At 40.7% G+C, this 14,892-nt stretch overlaps 1 protein-coding gene across 4 annotated transcripts in view; it reads left to right on the forward strand.

Annotated features, from left to right (window-relative positions):
- Positions 1-14,892, forward strand: part of MYO5A (myosin VA) — a 115,596-nt gene that overhangs the window by 32,089 nt on the left and 68,615 nt on the right. For all 4 annotated transcript variants that reach the window (XM_060282746.1, XM_060282747.1, XM_060282748.1 and 1 more), the window contains exons 3-4: positions 131-302; positions 5,358-5,502. In XM_060282746.1, the coding sequence (XP_060138729.1) occupies positions 131-302; positions 5,358-5,502 (317 nt within the window). The remainder of the gene's footprint in view (positions 1-130; positions 303-5,357; positions 5,503-14,892) is intronic.

Below are 14,892 nucleotides of genomic sequence, written 5' to 3' on the forward strand. Positions count from 1 at the left end.
AAATTGGCAATTGTGTATGTGTACTCAACTATATCCATATATGTTTCTTTTTAAAAATGTACAGTGATGTGTTTGATCATTTTGGATGCATGTACCGGTAATATACAGTATGCTCTTATTTAATTTCCAGGAACTTCAATATAGCCTTGATGCTAAGTCCAAGGAGCTACCACCCCTGCGAAACCCTGACATACTTGTGGGTGAAAATGATCTGACAGCCCTCAGCTATCTCCATGAACCTGCTGTTCTTCATAACCTGAAAGTTCGGTTTATTGACTCCAAGCTCATATATACATATTGTGGTAAGCACAAAACCAGACTTTCTTATGTGGCTGGGCATGTCAGATAGATATGGATATATTAAGTTTTATGTAACATTTGGGGCCTGTTGGTTTGTTTTTGGTTTCTTTTTCAGAAATTTGTATAAATCCTTTCTGTTTATAAATAAAAGCATATGTAATAAAATTAAACCATAACATCCTGAAACTCATAAAGTAGTACAATACTATAACAGTACAAGACTAAAACAGCAGCACATAGTAAAAACAAGCAGAACAGTTTAAAAACAGATGTAGAATAAATAATAAGTGAAACTTCAGAAATTGTTACTGATTTGTCACTGAAAATGATAATCTTATATCCTAGTATGGGTTCCTTAACTGGAAACTGCCTTTCTGAAATATAGGCTAAAAAACCTTAACTAATGTTTGTTTCCATTGGCGATAGGTAACAATTTTTTTTTGCAGAAGAGACTCTGCTGTTTAAATGTAAACAGGTAGAATCAACTGCAAAACGACAAAAATAAGGTATTTGGGAATCCCATAGAAGATTCTATTTTTAAAAAGTAATGTATTTAATTTTGAAAACCACTGTGGTATGTAAGCTTAGGGCTGATTCCAATGTTGGCAGAACATGGTAATGGGAAAACATCATCTCTGCATGCTCAGGATTTAAAGTGGCTGTGCAAATGTTTGGCTGCACGGCAGCTTACAAAGCTGTGACACTGATGCAGATTCTTAGTACAGTCTAGCCAATTTACATGGGAAACAAATTTCACCACAAGCATGTGGATTTTGAGCAGCAGTCAAGCAGTGTGGCCATACTTGGAACTAAATTTTCTTGAAATCTTTTTTATTTGGATTCTATAAGCGTAGGATGCAATTCTTCCGTGGTGATGATTAGTACATAGCTGTGTTGGTTTTGCTCCACATAGCCTGCCTTTTCTGTGTTCTACCTTTGACTGTAGTAGCACCTGTATTTTTTGGCTTTACGAATCAATGTAGCAAACAATATATTTTGGCTAGAAGCCCCTCCATAAAGCCAAATGTAGCAGGGGCTATTGCTTTAAAATACTTAATTTAAACACATGTTATGCTATCACACTTTGGCATCTACTTTTATAATACAATGGTATTTTTTGTTTTGATTTGTTTTGAAATCTCTTTCATGTTGTTCTGTAAAAACTGTCACAAGTGACACACTCCGGATTACAAAAAATATATTTTTGGCATCAGTTTTTAAAAATGCTTGGAGTATTTCTTTTGCAATCAGTAGAATTATAAACCACTGAAAGCTCTCATGTTTGGAATTCAGGTGCATACCTGTATCCTAGCTGGTCATATAAAAAACTGCAGTGACCAGTTGGTTTTTCCATTCCTGACCTAGATAGTGGTAGAGAAGACATGATCTTATCTATGTTGACACAGCACTGAGCACATCTTGACTAGCAGGGCAAAATGTTAAACTCCTGATCTGCCATAGTAGAACAAAATAAACATAGACTTTTATGAGTTCTTAGGGATTTTATTCCAGAGATTTTTTATTAGGCAAAAATATTAATAGTACAGTTACATGTGTGCATACTTGGAAGTTGGTCCCATTGAGTTGGCTTATTACCAAGTAATAGAGCAATCCAGAGTATCAGGATATCACACTCTGAAGGGGTAACCCGAAAGAATGGCAACCTTTGGTTCCTGATACGGTATATTGTTGGACTATAGCTCTACTCATCCTTAATGGGACTGGGCATGCTGGTTGGGGCAGATGCGGATTGGAGTACAACATCCCTGGGGATTATTGGAAAAATCAAGAGTTTATTAAAATAGTTCATTTTTCTTTATGTCCTGAAATACATTTACCCTTCTATTCTTTAAGCTATCCTTTGCATTGAGAATGTTTTAGCTCTCTACCTTCTGAAATTAAAAAGAGAAAGATTTTAGAATAGGTTTTCAGTTTTCAATGAATCTAGCCCATTATATTTATAATTAGTTAGCAAGAACATTCTAACAACTGATAGAATTGAAAACTGTTTATTGAGTTGTACATAAAGCTACTTCAGTATATGTGTTCATTTTCACTAGAGCATTTCAAGAGGCCCTGGAGATACTTTTCCCCTCTCACCTTTTGCATCTCTGCCTCAGAGTTGCAATCCTAATGATGTTGTTTTTTGAGAAAGGTGGAAGGCACCTGTTCACTGGGGATGCTTCACATGGAGCGGAAAAACAAACACTTATTTTCTTCCCAGGTGAACTGTGCCACTGCTTGCATGTTAGCACAACTGAATTGGCTCCTGGCATTCTTCTTTCAAATCAAACATTTATTTATAGATGATTGCATACCCTCCAACATTCCTGAGGGGAAAAAAACCAGCATGCTGTCTTTTGGTACTGCGTTGCTACATGAGTCAGGTGGCTTGAGTGGGAGCCACTGCCTACCAAGGTTGGAGAAAGACGTTGGAAAGAGGGAATACAATAAACATATTTTGGGGCACATATATGTGTCCACTCCTTCCTCTCCGGGTCCTCAATTTCAAGGGGAGCCTGTCTCAAATCCATTCCCAGCACCCAGATGAGTCAGAGCTCTAAGTCCCTCTTACAACGCCTGGGCTGTTCATTCCCAAGTGCAGATTCCTCATGACACTGTTCCCCCCGCCATAACCCCACAAGGTGGGAATTCCTTCAGAAGCACCTTTATGCCAGTGCTAACCGTTGTGGCCTAGCCCACTGGGGCTGGGGTGACTGGGAAACCGGCAGGGCAGGAGGCAGTTCCTCATCTCTGTCAAAAGTGCCACCGCAGAGTCAGTTCACCCTGCTCACCCTGAACAGATGAAAACAAGCAGCATGCCTCCTTTCCAACACTGTTGGCTGGCAGGGAGAAATTGGGATACCCTGGAATTAGGTCAGAAAACCATGGCAGCTTTACTAATCTGAAGGCAGCGCTGTATGGGGAGGTTTTTAATGCTTGATGTTTTTATTTTGTGATGTTTTTATTTTGTGATATATATATATAATATGCTGTAAGCCGCCCAGAGTGGCTGGGGAAACCCAGCCAGATGGGCGGGGTATAAATAATAAAATTATTATGATGGATGATTATTCTGTGGCTGTCCCGGCAGAATTAGGACTGTTGAACAGTATGTAATTGCAGTCTATAGCAAGGAGCCATATCCTGTGAAACTCTGCAAAGCTCCACAAATGCATGGCACAGAGCATTTGTTACTTTAGAAACTAATATGACTAACTGCCATTAAACACTAAATTTTATTATATATAATTTAGCATTATATATAATTTAGCATTATATATAATTTAGCATTTAATGGCATATAAGTATATATAAAAATTTGCTTGTACCCACTGCACTGTTTCCCTGCAGATGCAATGATGAACAAATGGCAGGCCTCACAAGCCTGGAAGGACAATATGTCTTGAAATGCTCATCTAGACACTGTGTGAGTGTAATGGCAGAGAACCAATTATCTGTAGGTGGTGTTCATATTTACTCCTGTAGAAAACAATGCCAAAATAAATTTGCCAATTTTCTGATAATAACTGCATACAATGAGTTTCCAACTATGGGTGGCTGTAAGTCGCTTCTGCAAAGTGGGGTATGAGTATAGGGTATAGGGAAGAGCCTCAGTTGGAAGAAAGAAAACGGCGGAAAGGTTATAAGGCATTGCAGTCAGTTAAGTGAATAAACAGCATTTGAAAAAGGTAGCTGGATCGCTAAAGCTTAGAGCAGGGCTCAGCAAACTTTTTCAGCAATGTCCCTCAGACCTTGTGGAGGGCCGGACTATATTTTGAAAAATAAATAAAAATGAACCAATTCTTATGCCCCACAAATAAACCAGAGATGCATTTTAAATAAAAGCACACATTCTACTCATGTAAAAACATGCTGATTCCATCCATGGGCCGGATTTAGAAGGTGATTGGGCCGGATCCGGCCCCTGGGCCTTAGTTTGCCTACCCATGGCTTAGAGCCTTGTGTTTTGCTGCACTCACTACATTTAGCCACATGTAGCCAAACTCTGGCTGGTGAGAGTTTTGAAGGGAGGCAGGCAGGCAGGCAGGCAGGCAGGCAGAGAAAGTTAATGGGGTTTGTAAGCATAGGGGGAAGCAGGTGTCACCCGCCACTTTTCTCCCTCTTTGTTTCTGTCTCTGTATCTCTCTGCGGAGCCTTCCAACTCCCAGGGGAAATTAGCTGCTAAGTGGAGAGAAAAACAGCTGCGGAAGTAAGGTAGTCTGCTGCCTTGTGTGCCTGTCTGTAGGAGAGCTCTTAGAACCAGACAGGCAGAGCTTGGCTAAACATGGCTACTTTTGACCTATGAGTGTAGAATGCACCTAGGGCTCTTGGAAAGGCTGCCTGCATATAGTTCCTATAGCCCCTTTGAAGGCTGACAAACAGGATAGATATAATCTATCTGAGATATCTGTCCAAAATGTTTGACAGCACCTCTTGCATAGATTCTTCATTTGAACTATAATTACATGAGCTTGTCTTACCCTGTGTCATACTGTTGGCCCATCTACTCCACTATTGCCTACTGTAGCGATTGGCCCTGGCTTGCCAAGGGCTCAGACAGATGTCTTTCCCAGCCCTGCTGCTTGAGATACTGTTGAACTGGAAATCGGATTCCCTGCATGCTGAGAATATTCATCTCTCCCAGTCTGTGGATAAGTCAAAGGTGCTGGAGTAGGCAGGAAACAGAAGGAGGTAATACAGCTCTTTCCCTGCCAGTCACCTACTTGAAATCTTTTTTAATTGGGCTGTGACCTAAGTCATGAAGATTCAGAAGCCAGGAAAAGTGCTTTCAGCTGGCACTCTGCATAGAAATTAGTCACCTTTTATGGTTTTCATAGTGATAAATGGTCACCTATATATATACCTGTTTAGCTTTATATTCCTCATGACCTCTGCTTTCATGAAACAAATACATTAGAAAACAAAAGGGGGGGAAACAAGTTTTGGACAATTTCACGCAGAACAAATCTTTCTCTAAAATAGAAGCCCCACTTTGTTTTCTATTTAATATTTGCCAACAACATATCTCATTTTTTTCAAATTTTATTTTGCAGGTATAGTTTTAGTAGCCATAAATCCTTATGAACAACTGCCCATCTATGGCGAAGATATCATCAATGCGTACAGTGGCCAGAACATGGGGGATATGGATCCCCACATCTTTGCTGTGGCTGAGGAAGCATATAAACAAATGGCCAGGTTTGTGTGAAAGAGATCTTCTTTGTTCTTGTCACAAGAGCATAATTTTCTCCATCTGTGATATGTGTTTTTTGTGCGGAAAGGTTCTGAAAGGATTTCCTTTATCTGGAATTAATAGAGAGAAACTCATTTACTCTTGAAGCACTAGAACTTTGAATTATTCAATGCTATTGATGGGCTCGGGACTAACAAAAGCAATTGCTGCTTCACATAATGAATATTGAAATTTTAGGTAGATCACCAGGGTCATAATAAAAAAGCAGGGCTGACTGGATATTAGCCATGGGAGTTGAGTAGAAACTCCAGAGTATCTTGATCATTGGATGAGCAGGACATCAGAGGAAGGTCATTTTTATGTGCTTTATAGGACACCTGGCATGCTGCTATTGGAGACAATGTAAAGAATCAGAGGTCCAGATCTCACATCACACTCTGCCAAACCATGGCTAAGCATGAGCACGAGACCATGCAGGTTCTCTGAGGAAAAATCATGGCTGCTTTGCTCCTCCCCTGCCACTGCTATTCAAAGCTAAACCATAATTTGGCTTAGTGTTACATCCAAACTGAGGCTCATGGTTCACTCCAGGCAAACCATAAATTATAGCCAAGGCTTGTTCTTGACTTAGTACTCATTGTTTGTCTGGAGGAGACAAACCATAACCATGGGTTTGAATGTGCTGTTGAGCCATACCATGGTTCAGCCTTGGGGAGTGCAGCCAGGACCAGGGGAGAAGTCAAGATTTTTTCCTTTGAGTACCTTTACATTCACCTGTTCATGTCATGGTTTGGCTTGTGGAAGGATAGGAAATCCACACTGAGAAGTAGGACTGATCTGAAAAGTTATCTTACAGGCACCATCCAGGGGTCCTTTACCTTTACCTTTGACCTTTTTATGGTGCAACACCAGGAGCCAGCGTAGCTGAGTGTTGAAGTAGGAGCAGGGAGGCTTAGGTTCAAATATCTACTCTGCCATGAGGCACACCAGATGACCAGAATTGTTGTGAGAATACAATGCAGGAGATGGGGAGCAGAGACAACAGAGTGTCCTCCCCCGAGTTTTTGGAAGGAAAATATGAAATAGGGTTTGCCTTGAATTAATCTGTGTTGGAGCAGCAATTAACCCCGCCATTTCAAAGGCCTATTCTGTAATGTGCAATCTTTGTCATCTATTATTTTTCAGTAGGTATCCTAGAATTTGATAACTAGTGTTGAATTTGACAATTTTCACACATTTTACTGAGGGCAAAAAGTTATAGCAGCTGGGCATGGAAAGCCACTTTTAGCTGGGAATTGTGCCTAAGCTTCAGACTGAAGAGAAAATTAAATTCACAACCATTTATACAATTTGCACTGGGCTAGGACTTCCCGGTTTGCTTTCTGTCTGATTTTGTAGCAGAGATGCTATGCAGACCCCTCATAGCAAGTTGCTTTTTACACAGACTGATGTCAAATGTGGTTAGCATTGGAGCCTGAAGTTCATATGAGGTGCCCTGCTGGAAGCTGTTCGCTGAGCATTAGCCGACTGTTGCAACAGTGACCTCAACGAGTAACTTTCATCTTGCTGGCTCATTTTTTTTTGGTCCGGAATGCAATCTGTCATGATTTTGCAGATACTGATTATTTCCATTTGCATGTGTGCTTAGTTTGTATAAAGTGTTTGTACATTATCAGTTGTTCATTCTGCACATTTCAGCTGTGTCTGTGAGTACAATGTGGAAGAGGCAGAAATGATACACTGCCAAATGAAAATGCATACGATTCCATAAAATCTCTCTTAGCGCAGCCTTTCCCCAGTGTGGCACTGTCCAAGATACTGTGTACTACACGCTTCCTGGAGCTGAAGTCAGTTGTAGTCCACAAAATGTGGAGGGCACCAGGCTGCGGGAGGCTGGCTTAGAGCTTTTATCAAGCATCTGGTGCATTTAAGCCATGATTGATTAATAGCCCTAAGGAGCTTCAGTCCTTCGTGTTGGAAGGGGCGCCACTAAATCCTTGGCAGGTTTGATTCAGAGGCAGCTCTGGCTCATTGCTCCAGGTGTTATCACTCTTTGCGGTCAGCAGTTTTTCAGGAGGAGTGGACTTAAAATTAGGGCATGTTTTTATAAACCCCGTTACTATTACTAATGAAGTAAACCCCACTTATGCTAAGTAGCATGTGCTGTGTTTAGGGTTAGTGGTCCAAGTTTGATGCACCCTTCAATTATTCTAAAGCCACAATCCAGTAGGAATTTCTTCTGTTCAGTGTCCATTGAAATGCTGGGGACAAATGTGGTCTTGCATGGCTCCCCTTCATTTCAGTGGGTTGTGTAAGAGAACTGCTCTCTAAATTGTTGCACCTTGAAGAAAAAATCACCTGGGGAAATGTTGAGTGGATGAAGCTGGGTGTGTCAAATGGGTGAACTCCCACTTTTGGATGAGAGGTGCCAGCTACCGCTGGGTGTTTTCTTTGGGAGGGGGATGGGTTCAGAAATTTTAAATGGAAATGTCACCAATGGAAAGGCTTTAAAAATAATAATAACTTAGACTGGGTCAATACCTTAAGTCCTCTAATTGAGGCCGTATATCACCAGCACCAGCTCAGCTATTGCTCAGCAATGTTTTTTGCATTCTCCACTATAAAGTATTGCACATTTGTGCAGTTGTGCAGAAGATAAGATTAAGGGCAGGCATGATAGTTGACTTTGAATATCTGAACAGTGGTCACACAGAAGATGGAGCAGACTTTAAGCAGATTTTGGATAAATGCTAGGAGAAATTTCCTAATGGTATTGACAGAGGAAGAGACTAGATATCTTCAAATTCTGTGATTAAAACCGTACTGTAACAAGGCACTCTGATCAGCCTGATCAGAGCCAGTTTTTTTCTGGTTCCCACTAGGTAATGTTAAAATACGCAGAGGCAAGTTAATCTCAAGTTTGTAGATTTCCATGCTTTCTATACTGTGAGTTGTGTGAGCTGTCATGTCTTAATCAGTGGTGTTTAATTGTGAGCTTTAATTTCTTTTTAGCTTAATATTACAAAATAGATATCAATGGCCTTTACAAAAACTGCACAGAAATTTCTTTTAAAATTCTTTTATACACACCATCCAATAGATAAAAATAAAATAAATACATGCAAGTACCAGATCGTACATGGGACGCAGGTGGTGCTGTGGGTTAAACCACTGAGCCTAGGGCTTGCCAATCAGAAGGTCGGTGGTTTGAATCCCTGCTACGGGGTGAGCTCCCGTTGCTCGGTCCCAGCTCCTGCCAACCTAGCAGTTCGAAAGCATGTCAAAGTGCAAGTAGATAAATAGGAACCGCTACAGTGGGAAGGCAAACAGCATTTCCGTGTGCTACTCTGGTTCACCAGAAGCGGCTTTGTCATGCTGGCCACATGACCTGGAAGCTATACGCCGGCTCCCTCGGCCAATAACGTGAGATGAGCGCTGCAACCCCAGAGTCGGTCACGACTGGAACTAATGGTCAGGGGTCCCTTTTCCTTTACCAGATCGTACCTTAGTTAGGACATTCATTTTTATACATCACTTCTAGATTGGAGGTGCTTTAGGGTTCTTTAAATTTAATTTTTTGCTAATACTATTAAGCACTTACTAAAAAAAATTAACCAAATTACTCTTTGTGCTATTACCACAGTTCTTTAGGTTATTTAAAATACAGTATTACTTGTGGTGCAAGACTGTCATTCATACTACTTCTGGCCATTAAAAACAATAATATCACATTATACCAAATGTATGGAAATTCAGAATCTCATTCATAGCTGCTTCTAGGAGTTCTACTATGGACATACTTAATTCAAGCTCACATATAATACCATTAGCGTAAGATCCTACAAAATACTTTCTTTATTGCTACCAATGATGTGGAGCATAGGTGACATACATAATTCATTGTTCTGTAGAGAAATCAATTTCGCATCTCCTTTCCTAGACAAGCTGTACATGGCAGTTTTGTGTAAGTGAACTTTATTGCTAGTGTGTGTTCTAGGAAACTGCTGATCAGCTCTAGCCAGTTTGCCTTGCAAATACTTTTTGAATTAATTGAAATGGTGGTGTAACCTTTAAAACACAACATTAATATTAATATTTAAAAGAGGATTAGACAAATTCACTGAAGACATGTCTATCAATGGTTCCCAGCCGGGATGGCATTTCTCTGCCTCCATGGTTAGAAGCAGTAAAGCTTCTCAATACCAGATAACCCAATATCTCAAAATTAACCCGGCTAATCATAATGCTTACTGAGTGCTTTTGCGTCTATCAATCTTATGACACCTGATAGCTAATGTATCCTCCCCACATCTCTGAAAGGAAGAGTACAACTTAATTATCCTATTAGAACCACAATTTATTGCACAGGCCAGTGCAAAAGGCAAAGCTTTCTTCTTGCTGTGTAGTGATGTGCAAAGATGTGGCTTAGGAACAATTAAGGATCTTAATGGCCAATTTTATGAAGAAAGTAATTGACAAGATCCCGAAAGTACTTTACAGTATAAGAATTATGTTCTAGAGGCAGTGGACTGGAAGACAAAGCAAGATGATAAATTGCAAATACAGACTTTTTTTGTTTGCAGAATGTTCATTAAAAGCACCAGAAGAAAAGCAAGATGACAGGAGTGGAATGATAAGTGCAAATAACAGATTAGAAAACAGTACATCCTGCCTTTCTTCATTACATTTTTTAACCCACTTCTTTCCGAGGAGCTAAAAATGAACACTCGTTTAAACTCTCCCCTGTTTCATTCTTGCAGTAACTTTCTAACTTTCTGAGATAGCTTAGGTTGATTGGCAAACCCGGCCAAGGGTCATCATAGTTAAACAAAGCATAAACTATGGAACTCGCTCCCTCAGGAGACATTGATGGCCACCAACAAGGCAGTAATGACCTCCATATCCTCCTCCTCCATATTATTATTATTATTATTATTATTATTATTATTATTATTACTACTACTACTGCTGCAATTTATTACCCGCCTTTCAGCCTAAGGTCCCAGGGTGTGTTACAGATTAATATTAATATTTAAAAGAGGATTAGACAATTCATGGAGGATAAGACTATCAATGCGTCCTAAACAAAATAAAAAAAATCCTTCAGTAGTACCTTAAAGACCAACTAAGTTTTTATTTTGGTATGAGCTTTTGTGTGCATGCACACTTCATCAGATACACTGAAACAGAAGTAACCAGACCCTTATGTATATTCAGAGGGTGGGGGTGATGGGAATGGGTGATGGGCTGATAGGAGTGGTTTGGATAGGTGCGTCCTAGGTATGCTTATGCTCTGCCTCCATGGTCAAAGGCAGTAATGCTTCTGAAATATCAGTTGCTGGAAATGGCAAAAGGGGATAGCACTCTTGTGCTTGAGTCCTCGTGGGTTTCCCCACAGGTATCTGGTTGACCACTGTGAGAACAGGATGCTGAACTAGGTGGGCCATTGGTGTGATCCAGTAGGCTCTCCTGAGCTTTGCAATTGAGTGGAGATTTGAGCCTAGGTCTCCCTGAGCCTGGTCTGACACTATCACCATTGCACCACACTAGGGTTTCACACTCAGTCACTGACCAGCCTCCAAACTGCTTGGTTTCAGCAGTGTTACAACATCATTTGTCTTCAATTCATAGCCTTCCTCTTCTTCCTAATTTTAAAAGCGACAGGAAGGATTTGGAAATACTGGATGTCTCAAGACAATTGTGACTTGAAAGGGCTTGAACAGCAATGCAGACTACTTTAAAGAGCAGTGCAGTTGCCTTTGTAAAAACCTGTCACTAGATTTTGCATATCTACTCTTTTTTTAAGGCTTTTAACAAGTATCCATTTCCTTGCCTGCAATGAAATAAGATTGCTGTCCATCCAGTTCAGGCATAGGCAACCTTGGCTCTCCAGATGTTTTGGAACTACAACTCCCATGATCCCTGACCACTGGCCCTGTTAGCTAGGGATCATGGGAGTTGTAGTTCCAAAACATCTGAAGAGCCAAGGTTACCTATGCCTGATTCAGTTGCTAGTTGCACGACTGTTGTCTTGTCTAGTCTTTCCTCCAGTTCCCACAGGTTTTGAAGCTGGACTATCCCTGCATGCTTCCCATTGTGTCGAACACCCCTTCTATCAGTAGCTCATTCGTAGCTATCCGTGGTTCTGTAACTCCTGGCCTACCTTTGCTGGACAGAGGTTGAAAGCAAATAGGATCTCTGCCCACCAAGGCTATCTCCAACAGGCTCCACCCCCTTTTGGAGAACTTAGCTTCTTAAAAGGGCAGCCCTCTGATCTGAAGGCTCCCCTCCTCTGCACCTTAGGATCATTCCTGTGCTGCTCTACCTAAGGGGAGGTACTGTGAAAGCCATTGGGTCCATTGGGTCCCTCAAGCTCAGGAGAAGACACTGGTGAAGTCTCCTGATCTCCAGCAGCAACGACCTTTGACTCTGTGTCTAGATTGCTGCTGGGCTCAGGATTCATGCCACCAAGCTTGGCAAACTATCTATGGCTAAGACTACAGGTATTCTATAACCTTAGATACTGAGAGGTGACTTCTGTGCAGTTTTTACTTGTGAATCAGTTCCAAAAATAATCACTTGCAATGACAGTGGTACCTTGGTTTAAGAACAGCTTAGTTTATGAGCAACTTGGATTAAGAACGCTGCAAACCCGGAAGTGGGTGTTTTGGTTTGTGAGCTTTGCCTTGAGGCAGAACATGTTTTGCTTCCTGTTGAGTGTGTTCCATCTGTAAATTGAGTCCCCCACTGCTATGGCAAAGCACGCCTTTGTTTAAGAACGCTTTGGTTTCATGGATTAAGCTCATAAACCAAGGTACCACTGTATAGTCTTTGCCCTAATAAGTGATTATTAGAATCAGTGTGGCATTATATCCTAAATATACGGTAAATATATTTTACGGTAAATTGCCCTGGATTGTAGAATCGTGTTTCATATCATGAAAACTAGTTTTCTGAATAAAAATGACACTGAGTCTGGTGGCATAAAGCCTTCTAAGCCTGGACTGGGAGGCAAGTTCAAGTTCAAGCTATGAAAATGCACAATGAACTCCTGTCTAGCACAGAGATTGACTACAGAATAGACAGCACCAGCTGATTCTGCTTATATAGAGGCTGTCTGTGCCAGGTACTTGCCAGAGGGTGTTATAATAGGCTGTATACAGGAAATTTAATAGTGTATTCTGCATAGCCCTAGTGAGAGAATGTGTGTGTGTGTGTGTGTGTGTGTGTGTGTGTGTGTGTGTGTGGAGGTGGGGTGGGGGTGGGGGCCTATACTGATGTTAGTAAAGAGTGCTAATGCACTTTGAAGGGACTACAGAGTACCTATCAAATGTTTCCATTAGTAATATATCAGACATAGGCAAACCCGGCCCTCCAGATGTTTTGGGACTACAACTCCCATCATCCCTACAGGATCAGTGGTCAGGGATGATGGGAGTTGTAGTACCAAAACATCTGGAGGGCCGAGTTTGCCTATGCCTGTAATATATAAATCCTTATCAAAATGACTTTTTAGGAAAGTTGTATTGCATTTAACCTAGAGGAAGAGCCATCTTGGTATACTAGACTTCCCTGTGCCCCAGCCTGTTAAAAACTATGTACTGATTGTAAGCATTGTGTATTCTAATAAGGTTTTGTATTGGGTATAATCCTTGTCTTGTGTATGTTCTCCTTCCCTTTTCGCTCTTCCCTTTTTAAACATGGAGCAATTGTGTGTTTCCCCAGAGCCTATTATAACTAGTTGCCCCTACTTCTGCATTATTATTATTATTTTCAACAAATCTGCCCTGGCATGTTTAACTTGAGATTGCATGCAGTGCATTAATATGGGAAAAGTTGGAGCTGGTTTCAAACCTTCTGCGAGAGCTGAGCTCGGGCTTGAACATGAAGTGGATGTCTTTCCAAACCTTCATTCTGAAACCCCAATCTCTTAAGCCTGCATTTCAACATATATTGTGCATTTTCTCTTTCCCCTGCTTGTTGAAGACTTGCAGGAGAGAAGGAGCTGTTCACACCTCATGGAAAACTAACTTGTAAAAATACGTGCCATATTTCACTGAGATCTCTCCGGCACCAAGTCAACATTACATTGTTGTGTCATTCAGCTTTCCCGGGCTCCATAGAAACAGGTACTGGGGTCAAGCTAGATTTGTCTTTGGCATGCAGAAAGTCCTGAATGGGTATGCCAACTTCCTTTCTGATGTCTTGCTCTTCAAGGGACATCTTGCATCTTACTTGGCCAAACCTTTATTAGGCATTGCAAGTATAGGCCATCATAAAACATCCATATATAAAAAATTGAAATATATACAAATAAACAGCCATGTAAAATATATAATGATGAGGATTTTCGTTGGGATTTCTTCCTGCTCAATAGTGCCATTCACCACTAAGAGATACTATTGACAAAAACTCAGCCACCCTTACAGTTACTTCGGGGTTAATGTCAGACAGATAAAATCTGATATTTTCATTCTGCCATAATGTTAGACAACCCACAAAATGGGATAGCATGTGTCTGCATAGCCGGTTGTACAATGGACAGTAGAAAATGATATGTTCTACAGTGTCTGGCACATTCAAAGAACATTCGCAATGTCTGTCATTTCTGGGGATGTTTAAATATCTGCCCTTGACAAAAGCTGAGGGGAAAACATTCAGTCGGGCTAACATAAAGGTCCTGCGTTGAACTGGAATTATTAATTTTGAGATATAAGTGACCCTGTTACCTGTTGTATTCAAACCATAGAACTTGGGGGAGCAAAATTTATTTACAGCCGACTCAATGTTTTGTTTTTCAATGTCCCTTAACCTGCTTTGAATATTGCAATAAATATATTGCTCAATTGAATTATACAAGGGTTCCAAGTCAATACAAATAGATCTGATTTTGCTATGTAAGAGTTGGAACCATCTGGATTTATAAAAGTCCGTAAGTCAGAGAGCAGACTTGAAGGTTGGCAACGATAATGGCAACACAACCAGTATTTTATAGTGCTATCCCTCACCCAATATTCCATTGTGTGTATACCTAGTTCTGCACACATCGTCTCATACTTGATTGAATTTGGGAGCCCCAGGATACGTCTCAAGAAACTTGAGTGCATCTTATCTAAATCACTATTATATGCTTGCATCCATCTTGGGATCCCAAAAAGTAGGTGGGACGACACTTTAGCTTGAAAAATCTGAATAGCAGCTGGTATAAATTGGTTACCCTTCTGAAAATAAAAGCGAGTTACTGCTGAGGAGGTACACTTTGCCTATGTTATAGCACATGTGCAATGGTTTGACCAACCTGAGTTGCTCTGGAATAAAATTCTGAGATATCTGTGCTTCTTTATTTGCTGGGTTTCTTGTCCTATTGTTTTCCATTTCTCTAATTTCCGGGAATT

The sequence above is a fragment of the Zootoca vivipara genome, chromosome 14 (genome assembly GCF_963506605.1).
Source record: "Zootoca vivipara chromosome 14, rZooViv1.1, whole genome shotgun sequence".
Lineage (NCBI taxonomy): Eukaryota > Metazoa > Chordata > Lepidosauria > Squamata > Lacertidae > Zootoca > Zootoca vivipara.